Source organism: Melanotaenia boesemani, chromosome 19, assembly GCF_017639745.1.
Source record: "Melanotaenia boesemani isolate fMelBoe1 chromosome 19, fMelBoe1.pri, whole genome shotgun sequence".
Lineage (NCBI taxonomy): Eukaryota > Metazoa > Chordata > Actinopteri > Atheriniformes > Melanotaeniidae > Melanotaenia > Melanotaenia boesemani.
Window position 1 is genome coordinate 10,810,527 of NC_055700.1, and position 25,162 is coordinate 10,835,688.

At 37.4% G+C, this 25,162-nt stretch overlaps 3 protein-coding genes across 4 annotated transcripts in view; 1 reads left to right on the forward strand and 2 right to left on the reverse strand.

The window, feature by feature from the left end:
* Positions 1 to 2,211, forward strand: part of pcsk5a (proprotein convertase subtilisin/kexin type 5a) — a 28,144-nt gene extending 25,933 nt beyond the window's left edge. Inside the window, exons 36-37 of the mRNA XM_041970695.1 lie at positions 65 to 263; positions 975 to 2,211. Coding sequence (XP_041826629.1) covers positions 65 to 263; positions 975 to 1,459 — 684 coding nt within the window. The 3' untranslated portion in view covers positions 1,460 to 2,211. The remainder of the gene's footprint in view (positions 1 to 64; positions 264 to 974) is intronic.
* A 91-nt stretch (positions 2,212 to 2,302) lies between these two features.
* prune2 (prune homolog 2 with BCH domain) lies at positions 2,303 to 16,164 on the reverse strand. 2 transcript variants are annotated; one of them, XM_041970016.1, is made up of 11 exons: positions 16,093 to 16,164; positions 12,295 to 12,361; positions 12,014 to 12,214; positions 11,431 to 11,607; positions 10,137 to 10,239; positions 5,888 to 6,019; positions 5,655 to 5,741; positions 4,072 to 4,170; positions 3,926 to 3,964; positions 3,417 to 3,467; positions 2,303 to 3,293 (listed from the first exon to the last, which is right to left on the reverse strand). In XM_041970016.1, exons 2-11 carry the CDS (start codon positions 12,323 to 12,325, stop codon positions 3,260 to 3,262), a joined length of 954 nt encoding a protein of 317 aa, XP_041825950.1. In that variant the 5' UTR covers positions 12,326 to 12,361; positions 16,093 to 16,164; the 3' UTR covers positions 2,303 to 3,259. The 2 variants fall into 2 exon arrangements, with proteins under 2 accessions (XP_041825950.1, XP_041825948.1); XM_041970014.1 differs by lacking the exon at positions 16,093 to 16,164 and adding an exon at positions 15,388 to 16,082.
* A 326-nt stretch (positions 16,165 to 16,490) lies between these two features.
* LOC121629528 (guanine nucleotide-binding protein G(q) subunit alpha-like) lies at positions 16,491 to 25,081 on the reverse strand. The gene is made up of 7 exons (XM_041969151.1): positions 24,795 to 25,081; positions 22,528 to 22,712; positions 20,315 to 20,469; positions 19,992 to 20,120; positions 19,644 to 19,773; positions 19,375 to 19,528; positions 16,491 to 18,404 (listed from the first exon to the last, which is right to left on the reverse strand). The coding sequence occupies exons 1-7, from the start codon at positions 24,913 to 24,915 to the stop codon at positions 18,214 to 18,216; spliced, it is 1,065 nt and encodes a 354-aa protein (XP_041825085.1). The 5' UTR covers positions 24,916 to 25,081; the 3' UTR covers positions 16,491 to 18,213.
* Positions 25,082 to 25,162: the final 81 nt, after the last annotated feature.

A 25,162-nucleotide genomic window follows, 5' to 3' on the forward strand; every position in this document is an offset into this window, starting at 1 on the left:
TATTTTTAAGAAACGAAACAAAAACTGTAACTGTTTATCAGTCCTCTCTGTTTCAACTCATCAGGGTTCAGGCTACGCTTGTGAAGACTGTGACAGCTCCTGTTTGGAGTGCCGGGGACCTGGTCCATCCAACTGCACTATGTGTCCTGCTCAGGCAATCTTAGAAGCTGGGGGGCGCTGTCTGATGTGTTGCCGCCATGAAGAGAAAAACGAGGACATTGCATTGCCACAGCAGGATTGTTGTAACTGCACTGAAACCCGAGGTTGGCTGTTCTAATATCATGCTTGTTGGGTCAAGGCTGGGTGAGATGGTGATCTTTGTCAGGTTTTTAGGGATAATTAATTGTTTCTGTCTGAATTTATGATAGCAATATCCAAAAGCTCTGTAGCTGCAATTATACGTAAAAAGCACAAAGGCATTTGCTAAATTTTCCCAAGATTTGCTCCAAAACTGAAAGTTAACTCTTGAAGTTATATTTATAAAGCCAATTTTTCTTAGCTTGATATTTTTAAGGTCTGTGATTGAAAGTTTCCTTCCAAAAAGAAGACTGAGAGTTGTGATTAACTATTTAAACAAGCTTTATACTTTGAGTTTTTATCAAAGAACCAAGTGTTATATAATGCATTTGTTAATCTCTTGAACTGATAAATCAGTCAGTTTCGTGTTGGTCCAAGCCACAGTTGAGCTTGAAATTAATGTTTTTCACTTCTCAAGCAGGAGTGTCTGGAATAACTCTTCTACTTCACAAACTCTATTTCTTTTTTTTTCTTTTTTTTTTTACTTTGAAAAGTTCCATCCAAAGCCCCAAGATATTATTCAATTGTTCGGCAGCCTCAGAAGTATTTTTGATTCTGAGAAAACCAAAGTTCATGTGTAAAATTGGCAGAGTGCCCTTTGAATTTTGTCATCTTGTAAGCCCCATTTTATCTTTCCATTTAGACTGCACAGTAAGTGGTGCAATTGTTCTCTGCAGGAGAGTGCATCCTCAGTACCAACTTGCCATTCAGGAATGAGGAGGAGGAGGAGGCTAGAGGTAACCTGACAATCTTCATAATCACCTGCATCCTGCTTGTGCTGGGGCTCGTGGTAGTCGCCTTCCTCATCAAACACTCCAGGTCCAAAAGCATACCCTCGGACCTCCCTCCCCGTGGATACGAGAAGTTGGGCTCTGGCAGAGGATTTGGAGGTGGAAGCAGACATGGTGGCTACAGCTCTTCTTCTGCATCTTACAGCGGGAGAGGCAGCTCCTCTGGAGGCCGATTCCAAGAGACTCAGCTGGTTGACATCAGTGAGCGTCGCTCAGGGAATAAGGATGATGATGATGATGACGACGATGATGAGGACATTGTTTATATGGGCCATGATGGCACCGTGTACCGGAAGTTCCGGTACGGGCAGCTGGGGGAGGACAACGAGAATGAGCTGGAGTATGATGATGAGAGCTACACATTCCGATGAAGCATAAAAAGTTGCCTTCTGTTTTCTTCTACAAGCTTCTGTCTCTCTGATTCCCTCCTCTCTTCTGTTTGTCTCTTCCTGCCCTCAGGGACAGACCTATTTATCCTTCACTGAATGAGCTCAAACAAATGAGACGTGAGAAGCTATTTATAATGATCTGCATTTCATAACTGTTATCCATTCACAAAATTAAATATGCTGCAGAAACAAATCCATATTCAACATGCATGAAGGGGGTTGGTTTCACTCTTTTCTTTTACGTGTGACAGTTTTGGATATATTTACATGGCCAAAGCTTCAAACAATGTGGCATCCCCCAAAACATATTACACGAGTAGTTTAATTGGTGTTTAGATATATTTCCAGTATACAGCAGTGAATGGAGATACTAAACACTGACAGCAGAATAACATTTTAGCAACTACAATGCATTTCTCCACACTGCAAATGTTTTCCTTTCAGTTAATATTTTAGATTAAAGATAAAAACAGAAAATATGCATAATATACTTGTTGATTAGGCTTTGTTTTTTTTTGTTTTTTTGTTTGTTTGTTTGTTTTTTGGCTTTATTTGAGTATGACCTTATGTGTATATTTATTATGGACATTTACTAGTTTTTGCTTTTCTGACCTTTTACTTGTTGTAGTGTTTTGACTAGGATTTGAAAATGTTGCCTTTTGCTGTATCTCATGAGTTTGTCATTGAAATTTAATTTGACAACGTGTTATTCTGTTGAAATAAAAAACACTTTTGAAAACAATGAGCTGCTGCTTCACAAGGTGGAAAATTATTCATCATTTGGCAGCAAAGCTTCTCTGACCAATAAGACATGACCACATTTAGGCTTAAATTTCTTTTTTATTGAATTTATAGACATCAATCCATAATTTCTTTGCACATCCTTAACTCCATTAAAGACTCGTGGCTTAGAGGACCATCAGATATCTAATGAGGGGACATGCACAGATGTACAAATACACACATGCATGTGGAAACACACAGAAGATGTTGTGCTTTATTGAGGTCCCATTGTTACGTTCATCTGAGGTTTCTTCCTGATTATCCAACTGAGACTTTATATTCCCATTTTATTTTGACAAAGAAACATGCACACACACAAACACACCCACACGCACACACATCTTTAGAACAAGGCTAGAAATATATGCTGTCATACCACACTGACAGCTTGATTTCATATTTAACTTGCACTTGCTTTGAGTCATATCAACACTATACAGTTGAAGTATCTATTTATAGGTTTATTCTGTAGGACAAGATAAAGGTTTGAGTTGCTTAAATGCAAGCAGGTCATCAGCTATGGCACAAGGTTCTAGGCAACACCTTGTCTTTTTTTGTGTAGCCGGTTGACACACACAAGTTGTCTGTTTATCAGTAACCAGTAAGGGGAGATATTATTGCTTCACTGCTTCTCATGCACACAAAAAAACTATAGTCTACAAATTGATTTGTGCAGTGCATTGTCTGGTGTGTAATTGCATTTTCTACCCTAAAGTAAACACTGATGCTACTCTGTTGATGCTGGCACGCATCACACTTGATTATATAGCTCTTAGGACTCCAAGTGCACAGTACAGCAGATGCTACAGCAGCAGTAAAGACTGATCTGAGTGTTAACAGGAACTACTGTAAATTGTTCATATTAAACTCTAGTGTCTAATTGAGAAACAGTGACACACACATACATACACACACAGGCTGCACTTTCCAGCTTGACCCATTCATTAAAACAGCAACTTTTGAAGATTGAGGTGTCCCATCCATTCAGGATGTGTGGGTTTACGAGCTGCCGGCACCAGCGTCGCCTTGTCTGCTGCAAAGATGAAAATACAAAGCAGAGACATTAAGGATGGGTGTGTTTATGTATTGGTGACAGACTGAAGATACAAGCCCATTTGTCTTCCATGTGTGAACTTTAACGCCTCTGAAGACTTACTCTGTTCTGCTTGCCGCTGTTGGCTCAGTCCCCTGCAGAAAACTATTCATTCTTGAAGGAAAGAGACAAATGGAGAGGTTGTTCTAGCAGGATTTACTGCTACTGTTATATGCTTCCATGAACTGAATTTGAAGACACATGCAATTTATTTATTTATTTATTTTATTTACGACTCAGTATGCAATTAGCCCACCAATGATTAGTGTATGAAGTCTCCAGCTTTGTTATTACATCTGTTATCAGTGAAATAAATCACCATGTAATAAGGAGACGCTCATTTATTTTACTGTATTGATAAATGAGATGAAAGCAGTGCATTTAGCATCTTTAGCAACTTTTTTTGCATTTCTCTACTGTAATTTGAAACTCCAGTGTTGGTTCTCATCCAGCAGAAAAATCTTTGATCTTAAAGTGAGCCATAAATGAGCTTTCCAGCCATGGATAAAACTGAGGCAGGGGCCACTGCCTCCACAGAGGAGGTAACAAGAGACAGGAGAGTCAACACTTACTTTGAGTTCTCTGCTGCTTCCTTCAGTTCCTTATCGAGTCTAGGGGTGAGAGTTCAAACAGCAAGATGAGTAATAAAGTCATTAAGACAAGTCAGGCTTGGATGGGGTAAAGGTGGTGCTGCATTCAGGGACTTCGAGAAACTCACTTAATGATGCATTCTGGGATCTGGATGGAATCCATCGGGATGAGTTCCTGCAGCTCATCTAAACTGTTCACATACCTAATCTTACTGCTGAACTTGGCACTGCAGAAAGAAACACATATAAACATGTTTACATGCTTTCCAAATTATTATGGCAATTTACACATTTAGACATGTATACAGCTTCATATTATTATTTATATTCATATAAATTTTTGATTATTTTTTTATTTAACCTGAAGGTTTTTGTGGCTGAAAGTGACGAATGACAAAGCAGTTTGACACTAAGTCAGAAATGTTAATCACAAATATTTGGAGTTTGTTTTTGCTTATAATTGGTTATTCTTTTCCAGAAAACAATCTCAAAGCCTTTATGCACATTTGCATGAATCAGTTCTTACAAAAGCTACCAAGCTTGCTGCATGCCTCCACCAAACTTTTAAGCCACTCTTCTTTTGCAATGACCTCCGGGTCCTCAAGGTTTATGGTTTCCTTTCCACCTTTCTGTTATTTAGTTTCTCCAAACATTCAGGTCTGGATTCTGGTCCAAAATACTGACCAGACAACTCAACTCAACTTACTCACTTGTCCTTGTCTTATTGTAAGACCTGAAGTCTGAATTTTTCTCCAGAATCTTAAAATACTCTTCTTTAAAAGGTTGCTTATCCTTTACAAAAAGCTAATATGTAAAGTTAAAAAAGTTTTTGGAGATGAACTCTGAGGTCAAATTAGTCACAAGTTAGGTTGTTTAGACACATATGAGGCTTCTCATAAACACTTGGGCCCCAAAATGCCACACTGGTCAAGTAAGAGGATTTTTCGTCCCCCATGTCAATAATCTAAAACAACTTCATGATAGCAAATGACAGATAAGATGTTTACGTTAAGACTCTCAAAGAAAAAAGCTACATGCAAGACAATTATCAAATACAGCAACAGTTAAGTGCCAAACATCTACCAACTCCCTTTTTGGACATAAAACGTCTGTTTAAATCACCATAAGAAAAAAAATCTCATTTCCATTTTCAAAATGATTTACAGAGAATAATATCAGCATTCTGGAGAGACAAAGCAAAAGTTCAGATGTGATACATCACAACTTTGCAAAGCCTTTCAGATTTAAAGACCTGGAAAACAGTGACTCAGAATCCTGAATCCCAGTGGAACAAAAAGTCTTCTAGCAACTTTTAAAAACCCTGTGGTTCCTGAAATGAGAAAGTGGGTTTTGTTCTTTTTGTTTTGTTTGTTTGTTTGTTTTTTTCAACAACACAACATTTAATCATGTTTTGCAATTTGTGTAATTTCCAGTCAGAATATAACTACAGGTCTAATAAAATTCCCAATTAATCAAGGATGCAATTCTGAATAAAATAATGCATTAGCTCTAACAGAATAATAAAAACAGCAAATCATATTTGCAACCAGTCTGAAAATCTCTTAAGTCTTAAAAAGTTAAAGTTATTACTACAACAGTATTTACTAGCATTCACTCAACAAATGTTCATTGTATGAAAGTTTTAATAACATTCAGTAAATCTGTCTGAAATGACACAATCCAGTATTTTTGTGCTGTGAAATTTGTTTACCTGATGAACGGCTTGGTAATGGCTAGAACGGTCCTGATAAACCATGAAGGATGAAGAATAATGAAGGACTTCAAATTCTTCCTGAGCCTGAAGATAACATGTCTCGTGAAACAGTGCACATGTTCACTTTTACACTTGAAAGATACAAATTTAACTCATAGTCATGAAATGTCATCATTAACTCACATACAAAAAAAACCTGAGTAGTATCTTATCATAGATAGAGGACAAACCTTCTGTCAATCATTTGATAGCATTTCTTCAGCCAACCAAGGCCAGGCATTCTTCTGTGAGGAGTGGCTCCATTCAGATACACAATCATGTAGTCCTCAGCCACCATCAGCTCCAGTGTGCTGATCACATAGCTGAAGTCACACACAAGGATTCATATCTCCATCAGTTCACAGGACCTTACATTGATAAACATTCATTTCTTGGAGTCCTACCCTGACTGTAAACTAAGCCTTCAAGAAAATATAACAGCTCACTTCATGTGGGCTTTTTTCCCCCAAAATGGAGGCAGGTCCTTACACATTTATTTGTAAATGGGAGAAGACGTACAGCTCACAAGACATAGCTAAAAGTACAATTTCAGACCCTCTAGATATCCTAAATATTACAAAATATTATAAAAATAATAATAATATATATAAAACAATCTATTGTTTGTGCACTTGTGCAGATGCTTTAATCTAAATGCTACTTTAAGCATCCTAGCATGCTCACATTATCATCATCTTCATGTTTTGCAGGAACATTTCAAGGGAACCTGTTCATTATATTTAAAGGTCTATATTATCTTATCTTAGACAAACCACCAGAGCAGCTTTGCATATTTTTTTGCAGATTGAGTTCATCATATTAGAGACTAATTGTTTTAGCTCCTTTCGCTGTAAGGTTCTGCACTCTGACAAGCTTCTGGCTTGCACTCCCAAAAAGAAACATGTTTTCAATGATGTACAAATATATCACATAACTTCAAAGTTAAATGCAAAAAGCAGGTTAAATCCTGTAGTTGTGGCTCAAAGGAATCCTGCTTATTAGCACTAGAGTTAATGCAAATTACAGAATTCTGTGAGAATTAAATTAAATTTACACATCATCCTCTGGGTAAGATAAAGAGCTGAAGCTATAGTAATGTTATGATAATCCCTTTAATAATTTTTTCTCACCCCCAAATTTAATCATTCTAATGGTACTAGAAAACAAAAACGAGTGGATCCCTGAAGTCATTAAACCTCTCCTTTAAGAAGCAGAATATTTGCATCTATTATACACTACCAGTCAAAGGTTTGGACACACTTTCCCATTAAATCTGGAGGCAAAGTGTGTCTAAACCTTTGACGTGTGAAAGTGTGTAAATAACCTAACAGGTGAGATATTTTGGCCTTTGTTCAATGTGCTACACAGACCAACAGATCATTGCTTTCCCCATATTGTTAGTGATATATCTTGACAGAAGGCTTAGTTTTGAAGCAAAAAAAATTGAGAAGATCTTTCTGCAAATTTTAAAATTCAGTTTTTCTTGTAAATTATTGACTTTGCTGTCAAGTTTGTAGATATTTGATTATTTTAAAGGCATGTGACTTGAAAAGGTTGATGCAACATGTGCATCACTCCTGTTATGAACAGTGAAAACACGGCATGTTGCATCAGCTGATGATTTGTTAATATGGCATTCAGCTCTGGAGATGGTACTACAAGAGAACACAAAAAAGGTAATGGAAAATACTACAATGGCAGTATCTTTTATTTGTGTAGACATCAATGTGGGTGATGCAGTATTTACACTAAAAACAAGCAAGGAAATAAGGAGCATTGAACCTATTATATATTTTAGTCAGAAGATTCAACATATTATTTATGTATTTGGAATTTGTCAATATTTTGGAAGAGAGAAGCAACTTTTGTACTGAACCTAAGATATGAGGAAACAGTAGACAAGTCTTACTCTAATGTGAAAAAGTCAACTATCTGCATGTTTGAAATTTCACTCCTCTGAAGTCAGAAATTGGTACAAGTGTTGCTTCATGGGAGATCCATTTTGAATTTCCTCATCTTTCCTTCTTTACATCAATCTCAGAAGCTCAATCAGACCACTTTCCAAAATCCAATTCCCCGATTCAAACCCCAAGAAACTGCTATCTCTTTCTCATTTCTCTCGTCATTCCCCTCTGTCCTCTCTGTCAGTGGGGAATTTTTTTTGCTTCCTTTGAAAAAAGGAGTTGAAAATATCCTCAGCCACTTTCTTCAATAACTCCTTTAACTTCGCTGACTTTGGTTTCAGTCTGACTCTTCTGTCGTTTTAATCGAATGTCCTTCTTCAGCTTACAATCCAACACTGCTGATCCACTTGTTTTGTGACTATTGTGATCATCTCCCACTGACAAACTCTGTACTGTTAAATACAAAGCTACACCTACTCCTCCTTGCAAGAAAATCAGACTTTGAGCCATCTGGCATCAGACACTGCAGACACTACTGTTTACCTTCTCTCATTTCTATCCAAAACTCTCAGACATGCTAGCTTACGCAATATCTCTCACAGACCAGCCAGTGGGATCCCAACCACACTTTCCAGGCATAAAATACAATCCTGCCAGCAGAGTGGAGCTATAAACACGGCAGGTCTCTGGAAATAAGATTTGTTTCTCATCATTTTATTTGGAGAGAGGCACTGAGGCTTCTTTTAGATGCAATGCAACATCTTCACACACATAATAGCTTAATTCCAAAAGATTTTGATGTTCCACCAGTAGCCAACACCGATTGGGAGTCAAGTTTTGTGTAGTTTTGCATTGCCTGTCGATGGGATTCCTTGTGTTTCATAACAAAGTGAAGTCTTATTTCATTGTTTAGTTTGCAGTCATGTACTTGTTTGTGATCTTTTGATTCCATATTTTATCTGTACTGTTTTCTGTGTTACCATTCTTTAATATGGTTTTAGTCACAAAAAGTCACTTCAGTCCCAAATGTCTTAGACTTGTTTGTCAAATTTTACATTCCCACTGGAGACCAAATTTTTTTGTTTGTTTGTTTTATTAAATTCCTTGCCAATTCAACAGAATATATTTGGCCCTGCGGTGTCATTCAGTGCCAATCAACCTGTTTCTCAAAAACCCTTTATTCTTTTTTTTTGGTACACCTCCAAAAACCCTCAGGAAATCATTTGCACCAGCACGCACACTGCCAGTCAACTTTGACTTCAGAGAAATAAACTTCCTGAACTAATCCATTTGGACGCTGCAGAGACTAATCAACTTCACTTTATTTAGATCACAGTTTTCAAACACAAATGCAACACAAGGATTAACACAGAATGATGAAATCATGGCAATAAAATATAAACGATAAAAAATGTAACAAAACAAACTGCGGTAAAATATTTATGTAAATGAAAGTAAAAGAAAAACATCAATTAATAAGTGTACAAAGGATAGAAAAGACAGAAAGAGCATATCTAAAATAAGAAAAAGAAGTGCACCAACAGACTAGATAATTAAAGCTTTTTCTTCTTCTTAGCAAAGAGGGAGTTGTAGCTCTGCTCCCAACAGGCTGCTGGTTTTACAGAAGAGGAATCTGATAACTAAAAGCTCTTCTTCTTGTTCTAGTTCTAGAAATTATGGGAACCACAAGTAGAACAGGGGGTTCTTCTGGGGTTATGAAAACCAACAGGATCTTCAGATTTTTGTACAATATGAGGATTTTAGATTATTTTATTATTCTTACTGGGAGCTGGTGTTGAGAAACTGCAGGAGAAATGTGATTTTTTTACTGGTGGTGACAGAACTCTGGCCTCAGCATTTTGGATCAATGATTGTTTTGACACTTTCACACAGATAAAATTAGATCAGATGTGATAAATACATGAACAAGTTTCCTGGGAAAGGTTTGGGAAAGGGTACACCTGATTTGGGGAATATTATGCAGATAAATGTGACGCTCTACAGTCCTATTTAAAACAAGACTTGATAAGTTTCTGGCCTTAAAACTCTGTACTTCAGACTGATTTTGATGGCACACTGACATTCATTATGTACATTTCTGAAGCCATTGTTGCACTGCAACATCCCAGGGCTGAAAAAAACCCACATTTAACAATGTGACACACACTGGCAACTGGATATCAACTCTAGACACTACACTACCCATTTTGAATGTGGACAATGACTGATGAAGCAAAGAAATGCAAAGGGACATTTTTGGAAGAAGTAAAGAAAAACAGAAGGAAAGTGACAGAGCAGAAGATTTATGTTAACTTGCTGGAGAGAGCTCAAAGAAGAGACAGGATGCAAGATGGGTGCTGAATTAGCCTTTGTTAGGAGGCACCAAAATGAAAACATCTGCGAGACTTTAGACCTTTATTATGTTTGTATTTAAGCATTTGCTTAAAGCATGCAACTTTAAAAATGATTAATGATTTGTCATTAGTATAAACTACGAGAGGCCATAGGAAACAGGGCAAAAAAAGAAAATACTTACAGGAAAAGGTTCTCCATTATTTCATGGTATTCCTCTCGGTTGCTGTCTGGCAGGAAACAGGCAGCAAACACTATGATAGCATTCACTCCGTTGCCATAGTAGCCTTGAATACAAAAAAAAAAAAGAGGACACAAAAAATGAAAGTAGTAAGAGTCAACTTGAATGTTTTGCTTTATAGGTGAAGACTTGATTTGTCTGTTATTTCCCTTCTTTTTGTTCTTTTTATCAGTGAGTCTGAGTTTCTTTTGTCTGTCTTTCGGTCCCGTTTCATCCAGCTACTCTTCAGATTAATGTAATTTCCTTTTATTCACCAACCCATTCATCAGCGGATTCAGAGTCACTGAGAAAGAGTGTTTTCTCTAGATGGCATTGCTTCTGATATTGATTTTTCAGTGACAGATATCTCAGTTTATATGGGATGTCTGTGTTTCACGTAAGCCCACAGCACTGAGCAGAGTGAGGAACACTGTAGGGTTAGTTTTCTGTTCATTATTGTATATGATCAGTGTTTACACCGTGTCACTAGATTACCAGAGGGTTGCCTGCAGCCATGAGGACCTCTGAGAGAAGGGTCTTTAGATGTGAAACTAGTAATATGTGACCCTGTATCTTTCTTTGTTCATTTTTAGATTCTATTAGCTTATCAAGATGCCTGGCCTTCTAGCATAAAAGAGAAAATACTTTTCAAGATAACTGATGTCACTTGGACCTCTTATGTCTTAAATAGAAACATAAATTTCCCTTTAATTCATGTAAGCATACTTGTAGCAAGCTGACACCGTTCATTAAACAAGCTGCAGCTCTGCCAGTGTGCATAACCAGCCCTGATGCAGAGGACACAAAATCAGACACAAATTTGGATTCCTTGAATTCCCACCAGCTGACTACACTGAGAACTGTACTTCCTTGCTTTGATGTTTCCTCATTATTAAGATAAGACAAAGATAAGACATGTTCTTGCTAGCTAAGAAATTATGAGTAATTGCGATAGAGTAGATGATAGAGACTTACTTTTTCACAGTTTTGCTTTTGTAGTAAGACAGACTAACTGCAAAAGAACATCTAACTTCTGCATAAAGACTGTGTTTTGTTTATCTAATTATGTAAATCTCATAATTATTTTTTAACCAAAATCACAAAAACAGACATGCAGGTTTTTGGATCTGGATGCACGCAGTCCCTTTAATCTGCCTTTAAGATAATAAACCACTCTTGATTTTATTGGCATTTTCTTAGGCAGAGTATATCTGAGAAGTATTTTCCTCTGTAAAAACAGCTCATATTGAATAGTCACCTCCATGGGAGATGACTCTCATGTAGGGTTCAATGATCTTCATGTTAATGCGGTGCTCCTGCTCCCCGATAATAACGGTCCTCCATAGCTTGCCATCCTGGCGCTCCTCCTCGGCGCTGTATGTTGGAATCGTATTGTAGGAGTCACTTGTCCCACTCCTGTTGGCTGCACTGGGATCTGAAATGGAAAAAGTCCAAATACAAATATCATTTCTTAAGTCTATGCTCTCTTGATGTCTCCTTAACACTGTGGCAGTGAGCAATGAGTCACCATGTAAAATAGCAGAACCCTGAAAATTACACAGCCAAAATAGAAATCCTAATCTAAAATAAACTCACTTAATTAATCAAAGCATTGAAACTAATCTTTATTAAAATATCTTCCATGGAAAAGGATTTTAAAACCAAAGGAACATCCGTGATTTGTCCTTTAGCTAAAATATTGACACTTAAAACAGAAAATGTGGAAAGGAAAGCTGCAGCAAGTGTTTGGCACATGACACATTCATTCTCAGCAAATATGACTTCACCATAATCATTTCAGGGCCATCATCAAAACATTGTTTGTTTCTCATGTGACCCACCTTCCCAGTCCATTTCATGATCAGTGTAGTCGAGGTAATCGCCCTCATCTGGAGTGTCGAGGTCATCAACATTAATGTCGAGGTCGTCTGGCGTCTCCCCCAAATCATCCTCACTCTGGTCCAGTGACAGGCTGATTCGAGGCGCAGAGAGTTTTTTTCGCTGAGTAGCCCCCCCTTGCAGGGGTAGCGAAGTAGGAGGGACTAGAAAACAAAACAAAAAAATCAGTGCAAGAAAGACATTTTTTAAATTGAGCCACAATGTTCTTTAAATTCACACTCACCTGGTCTGCTGTCGGCACCGTCTGAGCTCATTTTGCTCTCTGACGCCAGGTCCGACCACAGGAGGACCTATAGAGAAATAATTACATTATTTCACATTGTGATGGAACACAACAACATGAAAATGCCCAAATTTTTACGTAATCTATCTCCTGCATTTCCTCTGTGTGATGATTTATCAGAGTGAGAGTCGGGCTAATGTTATGACAAATTGTAATTGACTGGTATGTACGTGTTTTTAAGTGCTGAATCCCAGGGATATTTTGTCCTCCTAAATAACTTGGCTTCAGCTCTTTAGTCCCCTACATTACTTTTCCAGCTTTGGTAGCAATTCTGCCACCAAGAAATAAGCTTTGTAAGATGATGCACCCCCAAAGTTCCTTTACTATTTGAATTTTTACATTTAAAAAGTATATGGTGAACTTCAACAGGTCACAAAACATATTGACTGAATACATTTTTACAAAAGAATTTTGGATCACTTGGAAAATAAGCTGTAAAATTCATCATGAATAACCAAAAGGGCACTGAGGGCATATCTTCAGCTTAGACCAAGGAGTGTGCTTACACTGGCAAATATATACATCTGTCTCAGCAAGAGTAAATGTGTATAATGTTATAAAACAAAAAATAAGACAAGTTTTAACCTCACTACATTTAGGTTACATTTCAAAAGTCTGATTTTAATTCTAATGCAGTATTTCTATGTTATAGAATTGCTCTGCTTAAATACAGTACATACACATGTTATATAAGTTAGAATAAGAAATAATAAGTGATGTAGAAACAGGGTGTAGACCAGGTGTGACAAGCTGGCCTGTGTGACCGGCTGTAAACAGTGAAGCAATAAAAGCGGAATCGAGTAAAAAATTATTTTATTTATTACATTTCAAACGGACCAGGGGACTCACCATCCTATTGTGGAGCAGCCCAGCTCCACCAGCAGCAGCTTTCCAAATGAGTAAATAGTAATTTATCTCCTCTGATGCCGATTGGGCTAAACTACTTCCTGCTGAACAGAGTTGTTTCCCAGGTCATAAAAGAAACTCTATATTTTAGAAAACTCACAATATGGATCTTAAAAATATCCATAACCTGCCTACTTAAATAATTATAAACACACATTGTAAACTAAACCCAAACCTATTGCCCAACACCTAAAACCCAAATACTAATAATCTCATAGTTCAATAAATACCAATAAATAATCCAACATTTGTGTGCAAATATGCATATTTAAAGTGCAAATATGCATGAACAAACAGCCTACAGTGCTAATACAGTTAAGTTACAGATGCCATGTAACGAACTGCTTCTTAATTACACCGCAACTCAATGCGGTCACATGAGGGCCGGAACCTTGCAGGTTTTCAGTGTCTCCCTGCTCCAACATACCTGACTTAAATTAATGAGTTATTGTGCTGAACTTGATAGGTGGTTGGATCCACTGAATTTGAATCAGGTGTGTTGGAAAAAGAAGTGATTTCCTTAAGAAACGGGGGGAAAGAATCCAGCCAAGACTTGACACAGCACTCAAGAAATGAATCTGAACTCCCTTTTAATCCATCAAATTCTCATCAGAAATGCTCTCCATGGAAATGTGGCTGTCTATAGGCCATTCTTAAGGAAGGGAAACAAGAGAAAAGGCCGAGGAATGCCAAATGACAAAAAAACTAGTCTAGCAATCAGTAGCAACAGGTTTTATGGGCTGATGACTCACCAAATTTAAGACCTTAGCCCTATTGAAGAAGTATGGGATTATCTTGACAGAGAACAGAACAAAAGGCAGCCAACATCCATAGAAGGGCTTTGAAATGTCTGAAACGACATGTCTGAACGTATTGCTGAAAAATACTTAACGAACAGAACTACTTGTCCAACAGGATTTAGGCTGTTTTGAGGAATAAAGAAAGCCATACCAAATATGAACTTTTATTTTCATTATGATTGTACAAGCTGTTTTTGCCTTGTACAGCGTTTTTCCATTTATATTGACATGCTTACATAAATTACTTCAACTATTTTTTGTTTTCTTTGTCCAAGAAACATGCGGTGTCTCGAGAATTTCCTACAAAAATGTATAAGTGTGAACATCTTGTTTCTAGTCAGATAATGTAATGTTTCTCAGAGAGGGCTTTCATTGCTTTCATTTAACCAACAATAGATATCTTATAGAAACTACACATGTATAAAGTTGTTTTGGTTTTAAATATTTTTGTTTAAATATTAATGCTTAGCCAGGTTTATCCTAATCAGATGTGTCACACACCCTGTTTCAGTCTGAAACCCCAGAGACCCCACCCTCTGTACAAACCCTGACATGTCTTCACATACGTATTGATCAGGGCAAATTAAGCTCCATAATGAAAAGGGAGCCACAAAGGGGGAGGGGAGGGCAAAGATAAGCGTATAAGCATGTAAGGGAGAGAACACTGGAGGAGGGAAATGAGTAAGATTGAGGTTAAAAGGTCATTTTTCCTTGTGGATAATCCTTCTATTGAAAGTGGAGGAGGGGTAGGGTGGTGCGTACTGGAGGGGGGTCTTGTTACATCCTGACAGGCTCGTTCCCCTCCTCGCTTCCTAGTGCTGATTCAAATCGAATGACTGCATGCTTGCCTGAGCACAGATTGGGCAGAGATGCAAATTCACAGCAAGTCACGTGACATGCTCACTCGCATAAAAAAAACACATCCTTGTTCTTCCTCGCTAGAATTTCTGTGGAACAGTGGAAATGTGATTGCATTAGCAGCTGAATCAGAAAAATGCTGAATGTTTTAATTCTTGTATGCTGACGAGGGCTATTGATGAGTCAGTGTGTCTATAATATGTGCACACACACTTCCATACACAGATGTATAACAGCACTGATACATAGAACAATAAAAGAAGAAATGACATATTTTCTGCATCTTTTTACAGAGGATGCTGAGCTGCTTCTGATCTACTTCCACATCACAGCACAGGACCACAGTGCTGATGACAGCAGCCCCTCCCTCACTCTCGCTTCCTGACTGCTGGTTGTGATGGAGGGGGGGAAGCAGAACATATACCTCTTTCTCCTCTTTTTATCTTCACTGAAGAAACAGTTTACTCACCACTGCTAGGGCTCAGGAATCTTTGTCCTCCTGCGAGTCAGAGCATGGATATACCTCCCGTTTCCTGCTTCCAACCTCTCGATGGAGATGCTCAGCTTATAAACAGCTCACAGCTTCCACCATTTTGTGGTCACATGATCTGGGCCATTACCAAATAAGGGCAATCACCTGCTATAGCAGCTCTTCACACAGCAGCTTCCTAAGGCAGCGCTAATGAACAGCATATATATAGGAGGGTACATTTGTGTGTCATTATCTTTGACTGGAGGGGATAATCTCTGAGTATAGTGTTTGCGTAGGCATTGCTGTGTTAGCAGTGAGAAGAGCAGGGGACTGCTGTTAATACCTGACTCTTGTGCCTGGCTGTGCAGTTACAAGATTTTATTAGCCCTCGGGGAGAGGAAAAAAAGCAATAACATCCAAACGAAAATGCTGTCAGCTTTGTGTGCAGATAATATTTCCAAGCTTTACCATAAGCTACAAGAAAATAGTGACTGGTTCAAAGCAAACATCTGCAGCATATCACCCCACTGTTTATACGGCCGCTTCCAATGTGTCCTATCCAGTTTGAACTGAACTTTTCAACCTTAACCAAACAAACTATAACCACAAAGCAGATAAATATCAATAATGCCTGCACAATTTCTCCTTCAGTGTGTGTACTGTCTACAGATCTAACCTTACTGGAAGCCTCTTCGTACTTACCACTTCTCAGTCAAAACAGTAACTCAGTAAGACGGAGAGCAGTCTGCCAGCCCTCATTGTTGAGCACTGTTTGGTACAAAGGTCAATACCAAAGCATGCCAATCAGTGAGGTAAAAGCAACCATTTGTTAATCAGTACCATTTAGTGGTTGTAATATAGAAAGAAGTGAATAATGCACGGTCTAAATTAAACCTTAGTCTTACATACACAGACATGCATGTATATTTTAAATGAAAAAAATAGCTCAAATAAGGAACAATAAAGTACACCAGCATTCAGATTAAATGACGTGTTTTTTATTTGGTCAAAGCCAGTGGAATAAAGATAATTAGAAAAGTAAAATATTAGAAAAATATGAATAATCACTCATAGAAAGATAACTGAGGCACTCAGGAAAATGATGAATAAAAAGCCTTTATTGTATCATGGCTAGTCTAATAAAAACATGGCCATGCCAAATCGTTTCAGCCTAAAAGGCCTTTGTCAGGGCAAATGGCAAAATGTTTGTCAGGCAGCTCAGTTCATGTTTAAATAGACAATCAAAGACAGCCGCTCTGTGTGGGCAGGTAGGTAGTCACAATTTTTCACTGCATAATTAAACAAGATGTAAGAAACATATATGTAGACATACATATCAACAAGTGTATCTTCTTAAAAGTAGACAGAGATATTTTTTCTTTTTTCTAAGACACCACAGAGCTATTAGTTAAACAGCAAAACCATTACAAAAAGGAAGAAAAATCTAGGTCTCCATTTAAACCTGGGTAATGTGCAGCTTTCAATGTATAGATCCAAAAGGACTCTCTTTGGTAGAGTCTTTTTGAGCCTGTCTCCACCTCTGACTGAGTTTTCAGTATGCTCTATACCTGATATCTTCAATGAATTACAACTGCTATGATTAGCATATTTATAATAAACAGCCATAAGATATTGGGGGTTGCCAGTTCTTATTATGTTCAGCCAATCTTGCCTTCAGTTTGCACTTTGTTCTCCTAATATAAAAACAACCACAAGCACTTTCGAGTCTATAGAATACATATGAGGAATTGCAATTAATAAATGATTTTATGTCAAACTTACGACCAGATGAAACATTGGTGAAGTAGTTGACACTTATGTTACTGCAGTGGTTACACTTGTGGTTACCTTTTTTGGTTGAAAGCCAAGATTTTTGTCCTGTCGAGGATGAGATGACGTTTAACAAGTTGATCGTTTAAGGTTGGAGCTTTTTTAAAACCAATCATCAGTGAATATGTGGGGGAGCTTCCTGAAGAACACTATCACTTTTCAATATGTCCCAATTTTTTGGGGCAATTTGTTTAATTTGATTTGCTTCATTGCTATACTGTGTCACAAAATATATTTAGAATTTGGTCAATCTTTCTGTTTAGGAACCAACAACTGTTTGCTTTATTATATGCTTTGAGCAGTTTTTTGTTGATATCATCTTGTCTTAAATTTCTGACTCATGTCTTGTGCATTTCTCTCAAACTTTTCTTCTGTATCACATATATGTTTCAGCCTCTTAAACTTACCAAAAGGAATGTTATTTACTAGTCAAGGAGGATGAAAACTATCAGCTCTAAGAATTGTGTTGCAATCTGTAGATTTTCTAAAAATGCAGATGTGTAAATCCCCGTTGATATCCTTTGATATTTTAATAATAGTAATAATTACTTTAACAAAAGAGAAAAAAAAGGAATTGTAGTTGCTGACGGGGTGTTTTTTTTACTTCCTCCTCAAGGAGCTGCAAAGCAGGCTGAGTCACATTTTTTCTAGATAGTTCCTCTACCAGTCTGATGCCGCCTGCTGATTTAAACAGTACTGTCATACAAAAACAGTCAGCATTTACAAAACTAACAATGCAGATGTCCATTTTTCCTTAGTAGCAAAAGGAAGCATGTCTACTAATAATTTATGATCACCTAATTTGCAATTAAATGACACTTACTGTCTGATATAGTTGAGGTAAATGTGTCTTACCTGGCTGTGCTGTCTGACTTTCTCACTTTGATGTTTCTGAACATCATTTAACTGACAAATTGTCTTTAAAGCTGTTACAACATTGGATTCTAACCAGTATTTGTGTTACTGAGGGTGAGATAATTATTCTGTGCAGGCTTATTCGAGGTTGAACCTTTCGAGGTTATCTCTGAGGAGTGTATCTCTGACTGCTTTGAAGACAACGCGGATGTTCTCCGTGTCTGTGGCGCAGGTGTAGTGTGAGTAGAGAGGTTTATGGCGCCCGCTGTGCCGATCCACGTACATTCTCAGGATGAATTTCTTCGCTGACTCAGCATCAGCTTGAGGTCCTATGGGAGCGAAGTTGGTTCAAATTAGTGAGAGGCTGCTTTAAACTGGTAGAACTTTGAAGAAATGTTAAGAAAAATGACCAAATGAAGGAAGATAAGCCTCATTTTATTATTAAAAAAAATAAAAAAAATGTATTCTGTGAGATTGAAAAACAGCAATTTGCGAGTTGAATTTTTATTATACACTTTTTGATCTTTAGTCCCTAATATAGAGCATGTTTAGATCTTCTCGCATTGTTAGTGGCACTGATTGCTTTTCTTAGATTCCTTTTCTGTTTGTTTGGCCTTTGCCTTTTTTTTGTTCTATATTTCAGTTACCCTCATTAATGATTAATTTTGTTCTGTTTTTTCCTGAACCTTGAAGTTTTACTTCCTGGTTTTATCTGTAGAACTTGTATCCCCTGTGCATCTTGTTTAGTTTTGCTTCCTGCTTTTCTTTCACGTCACATGTTTCGGTTGTTCATTGTTCTGTAGATGGTATATACTACCAGGTTTCAACTTTCCTGTAGTTTCTGTCGTGTCTATGGATTGTTTCTTGTTGAGCTTAATGTCCTCGAACTAATACCTTTCAGCATCTTACGGCCTTTTTTTTGTTTTAGTTTTTTTTTAGTTTATTTATCTATCTATCTATCTATTAGATGTGTCCTTTGTGCTCCTGTGTTACTCAAACTCCAGCCACCCTGGAGACCATTACGTATCTCTAAGTCAAGCTGATTAGTTTCAGTCAAATGTGATATCAAAAGCTTACAATACTGTCAACATAAAATATTCAAATCAAAACCTAAATGGTAGTTTCTTTAGAAGTTTTCTTCAAATCACTTGTATTGTCAAACCAATACTCAAAACACAAAGACATAAACTTTACAATAACTTCAAGAGTCCTTTAAATTTGACTCAAACAAGTAAGGTAATAAAAAAAAAAGAAACTCAAAGAATAAAACATATTTTGTGAAAAGAGAGCAGGCTTTACCTGTGTATTCTGGGAAGTAGGTTGCCAAATGCGACTTTGTGATTTTCTCCTCTAGCAGGTCTGTTTTGTTCAGAAAGATGATGGTGGAGGACTCTTGAAACCACTGGCATGACATGATGGTCTTAAACAAAGCGAGGCTCTCAACCAGTCGGTTCTGAAAAAGCAAATGGGAAAAGTTTAGCTAAAGACAACATATCACCCCTTTTTAAAGCAGGAGAACAGATACAGGAAGAGTTACTGAGAGTGACTGCATTGCTACATTAACATACATCGTTTTCACTCTCATAAAGGACTTGATCGAACTCGCTGAGAGCCGCCAGGAAGATGATGGAGGTGACGTTCTCAAAACAGTGTATCCATTTCTTCCTTTCTGAGCGCTGGCCACCCACATCCACCATCCTTGAGACACATGAGTGATACAGTTTAATATGCATTACAGAAAACTTTCAATTTAGAATTAGCTTAAATTATCATTTTTGGCATCTAACATGGCAATCAGCAATTAATGACTACTAAATGGTTGCAAGCACATGCAGACTATTCTACTCTATACACTGCTTTAGCTTTAAAATAGCTTTACATTTGTTCTGACCAGATAGTCAGGTGTCGTACTGTACCTGAAGAGAACTTTTGACAGGTCAAATGGGTACTCTATGATGCCTGTAGTGGCAACCCTGACCCTCAAGATGTCCTGCAGGGTGGGAATGTACGCTGGGTCTGCGATCCTGTCCATGTCAGTGAGGTAACTGAAAGGTTAAGCAATGCATCCAGTTTACTATCCTGACAAATCTAACCAGATAAAGGGAGACATCTTACAGAAATTGGAACAACTTGTTTTTTTTAGGTTTATTAGCATATATCTCACTCTGTTAAACTGAGTTTATGAACTCAAGATAAAGCATTGTGAAAATATCTAATATGAAATACATAAAGGACTTACTATTTGGCAGAGTCCGACAACTGGTACTCCCTTCTACGGTCGTAGCATTTTTGAATACCGTGGTCATTCCACACTCTCTTAATGGCGTCCACCTGCCAGGACTCCAAAGTAGACACCTGGGTTGAATCCACTTGGCTCAGCTTCTCTGCATGGCTCTGACACAAAAAAAACAGCCACAAGGCACTCAACCTAAATCGAGCTTTCATTTCCTGGAGGAAAAATGTGCACTTTCCTGAAGAGATGATTTTTGTGGAAATATTTATCACTTTTAGGCAAGCTGACAGTGTAACCGGGTATAAATCATCATATTTGTGAATATATTTATACTGTCTGATGTCATTATCTTTTTTTATTTTTTTAACAAATGGTTGAGATGACAGTTAATATAGCCAATTCACAATTGTTAAATGGTCAAAATTTGAAACAGTAAATGAGATAAACACTTGCTTTTGGAGTAATGTACTCAAACCAAGTGGTAGAGATCACTCAGACAGATTTATTTACACTATTTTTTTTTATAAAATTCATTATAGTCACTAGATTTTTTATTTTTTTTTACCAAACGGCTGTTAAAGGGTTGAACTCTAAATACACAAATACCTGCACCTCAGAAGTTAAACTATTTTAACTTTGGTAATCTTTCACATTTCTAGTTTAAGTATTTCTAAAATCATGTTAATTACACTGTAAACCCCCAATTCATCAGTATCTGGCCCAACAATGACATATTCTTAATAATTCTTTGGAGTTTCTAATATTCTGCTTAAGGACTGAAAAGTGATGATGACTCATCCTGTATGTAAGTGCAATTGTTGGATGACTCCACTAGGAAGTACACCAGTAAACTAAAATTATACAGGACTTAGAGACAGTGGGGCAGGTCCTGCTTCAAGATGTTGGATTTCCAGTTTAATTTCTTTCTATCAGTCACCTGCATATTGCATATAGTGTTCCAGAGGACAAGTAAAACCAATGTTCCACATGAACACAGGAAGGTAGCCTCAACAAGTTAACGTGCAATAAAAAGAAAGAATATCCTTTGGCTACTACAGAGGGTGTGAATTGTTCAGTTTGACATGAACGAGGAAGCGCTACTCTACTGAATTTCAGCTAGTTAAATATTAGCAATCCTTTATATTTTGCAAGAAAGATAGGACTGTGTTGGTGCAAGTGCATGAGAATTCAGTAAATATTTGGTTTCATGATAACAAACTCCATCAGTACAGCTATGAATTAAATGTTTATTTTAATGATTATGTTTCCAATGATTAATTCATAAAATCAAAATCTCTCTACAATATTTAGCTGCATAGCATGACATTCTTTTTGTTGCAGCTCTGTAAAGGCAGCGCTCAACATAAGCAGTAGCCTGATGACCCAGCGTCAGTTAATAAGCACCCACAAGTCCTTTTACCTCTGATGCTAGATGGCTTAGGCTCGCCCTCGGCTCCCTGACAAGATGTGGCCTGTTGTCAGCATTTTCACTTTAGTCAATTCTTTGAAAATAATGTTAAAAGATTTGTCAGAGGCATTGGCTGGAAGAAGAGGAAGGTAGCAGTAAATAGAGGCAGGGTCCTCATTAGATGAGCTTTGCTGGAAAACACCAGCGGCAGCAGTTTAATGGTTGGCCAGTAAGCATTAAAAAGGCCACTGGCAGCACTGAATTTCCTTAGTGCTGGAGATGCACACACCTCTCTCCCTCTGCAGGTACCTTTGGCTGTTGCTACCAACTTGCTCATTGTTTATTGTTCATCAGTGCTGATTCTGTCTGTTTCCTTTCACCCCACCTAGTTGAGGCAGATGGCCCACCACCTTGAGTCTAACTCGGTTGGAGGTTCTTTTCAAATTGGAGTTTTTCTTTCCAGCTGTGCTGCTGAAGGGAGCAAAAACCTGTTTTCACTCTGTAATACGCCACTGAGTCCTCTGAGATAACAGTATCTGCAGGATTGTTTTGGGGTAATTATCAAAACAGGATGTGACATTAGTTCCTAAAGAGAAAAAAAAATATCACCATGAGGATGTCCACATGCTGATGCAAGCATTAGTTTGAATCTCTGCTGTGTCTAAGTGCAGCCTCACAGAGCCGCTAGCAAAGGCTGCAGACTCTTGTTGAGTTTTATTACATTGTACCGACCCTCTGAGCCTTATCAAAAGCAATACAAGAAATTAAGACATCAGTGTGGTCTTTTAGGAAAGTGTGTACATCTTCTCACAATGTTCTGGTCGTCAACATAGTCAATTTGTAGAGTGCTCATGGCACTGATCAGCGCCTGGATGGCTGTCACGATGTTCTGAAACACCACCCGCGTGAAGCCTTTCTTGTCAGCATCACTGTATCCCGTGCCATGGATGATCCTCATCTGTTTGATAAAGGTGCTCTTCCCACTTTCACCAGTCCCTAGGTGGTTGAGATGAATGAGAACAAAAGATGAAAAGTGGAATAAGATCAAAGTAATGGCAGAAATAGGACATTTGTGGCATACACATAGGGGAAAAAATGAAAATAAAATCAACATCAATTAGCAGCAACTTAAATGGATTTTGGCAGCAAAAACAAAAAAAACAAAAACAAAACTGAAGCCTTTAGAGAATAAGAATGTTCTCAGAAGTTGAGATTCACACGTCACAATAGTTTCTCAAGCCAAAGACGTGTGTGTGATGGTTTGTTTATACGATTTTAATTCTTCCAATCATTCATTTGATTCACCTCATTAGTAAAAAACAATAGAGTATGAATTAAATATGTAACTGGTTCCTTTTTGTCCTCTAACAATTAACATTGAAAGTTGGTGCTGCATTCAAGGAATTCAATGTTTTGTTTAGTTTTTTTCAACAGTCATGTCCTTGAAACTAAGTGGTGCTTCCTGCCTCTTGTTGTAAATTGTTCTCGATAAAAGTGTCAGCTAAATACCTAAAATGCCTAAAAATGTTAACCATTACTCTGACCTTAACAGGGTGATATTGTTCTCCAAACAACTCAAGCTCAACTTTGAAGTAAATCTGACCTTTAAGATAAATAAACTCCCTCAGGTAGAATACATTGTTTCCAACACAACCACCAGTCAAGCTATTCTAAGTGGCCTGTTCTGATAGATCTAGAATAAAAACAGGCCTTATATCATTTTATGAGACATTCACTCATCAACATAGCTGACCTAATCTTGTCATTCTCTTTTTAAAAAGCTGGACAAAACATTAGCTTTCAAAAAGGAGTATCTATCATATTGCTCCAAAAGCAACTTGACATTAAGGAATTATCTCAGAAGTAAAATCTAGTCACTAAATAGTATGCACAGCCTCAGTACACTTTATTCCCAAGTGTCTAGTCTTATAGTATGAAAACATGCAGCAGTTCATTCTAGTTTTATTTTAACAAGGAAACAAGCCTATCAAGCGGACTTATCAGGGTTTCAGCTGTGTGAGGAATGCAAAGGCTGATCTGCCTGTGTGTTAAGGGAACACTACAGCAAAAAACAAATACCAAAGTCTTGTAATCTGTTATTTGCTGGGTTTACCTGTTTAACAAATCTATTCCAGCTCAGTGACACGTAGATTCAGGATGACAGAAATATTCACTGAATGATTCCTGTGTTTCTTTCAAGCATAACACTCACATCGAACAAACTTTAGTGATATTTTCATTGACAATCTATTTTTTTTTTCAAGGTAGTTTTTGCATCAGACTGAAATTTCTGGGTGTATTTAGGGTCCTATTGTATGAGTAACCACAAACTTTGGTACAAGCATAAATGCTGTCCAGATGATGGTGATGGTGAACAGTATTTGAGTCCATTACCCTAAATTGGAGAAATATATTCAGGTTCCCTTTAGAGTTAAGTGTAATAATATTGGCAGATACTTCACAGTTTCATTAGTCCACATGGTTTATGTGCAGAAGTGGCTTTTCATGAACTTCACTTGTATTTCCTAAAGTTTGCAGGCCAGCATTCATAATGCTATAAGCTAGTGTGTAAGCAAAGAAACACACAGGTATTTTTTTGTAATAATAAAAAAAGGGGTTTGATAACCTTTCAAATACAGTCTTTTAAGAATTCAGTAAGCAATTAAAGTCATCTTTTGTGACAATGAATGGCAGGTCCATTTATTGTCACTTTTTTGTGTGTGTGTGTGTTTGTTTTGTTTTGTTAATACTACTCATAGCTGATAACTACTGATAATAATAATGATTTTAATATGGTTTTTACACATATAGGTGCGTATTATAACACTCGTGAAAGGTAAAAAAAATATCGTAATATAAACACTGCAAATAATTAAATAATTATTATTGTAATGTAATATGAAGAAAGAAAGAAAGAAAGAAAGAAAGAAAGAAAGAAAGAAAGAAAGAAAGAAAGAAAGAAAGAAAGAAAGAAAGAAAGAAAGAAAGAAAGAAATTTCCACACTACAGCCAACGACTGTAACCAGATTTAAAGAGTAAAAAAAAAAAAAACTTGGAGTTTGTTTGCTGAACTCTTACCTAAAAGCAGCAGCTTGAGCTCCCGGTGGGACTCTCTTTTATCCCGGCGAAGTTGTCTTTCTATTTCTCTGTGTATCCTCAATCTATCCTCTTCATCAGGAGACAAGCAACACTCGTCCATTGTTGTTCACGTTCACCAGCTGCCGTTTGTTAAATTATTTCACCCTAACAGATGAATGAATCTTGATTTCTTTTTTTCTTTTTTTTTTTTCGCTCCAACCTGCCAGAGAAACTCTCCTCCCGGAACAGGTGGTTTGTCGGCAACTTTCTGCAGTCATTCTTCCTCCTGCGGGATCTAGTTCAGGTGCATTTCACATTCCTGCTGCGCAGGGGGCGGGCCCAGACTCAAAGGCAAAGTCATATATCTG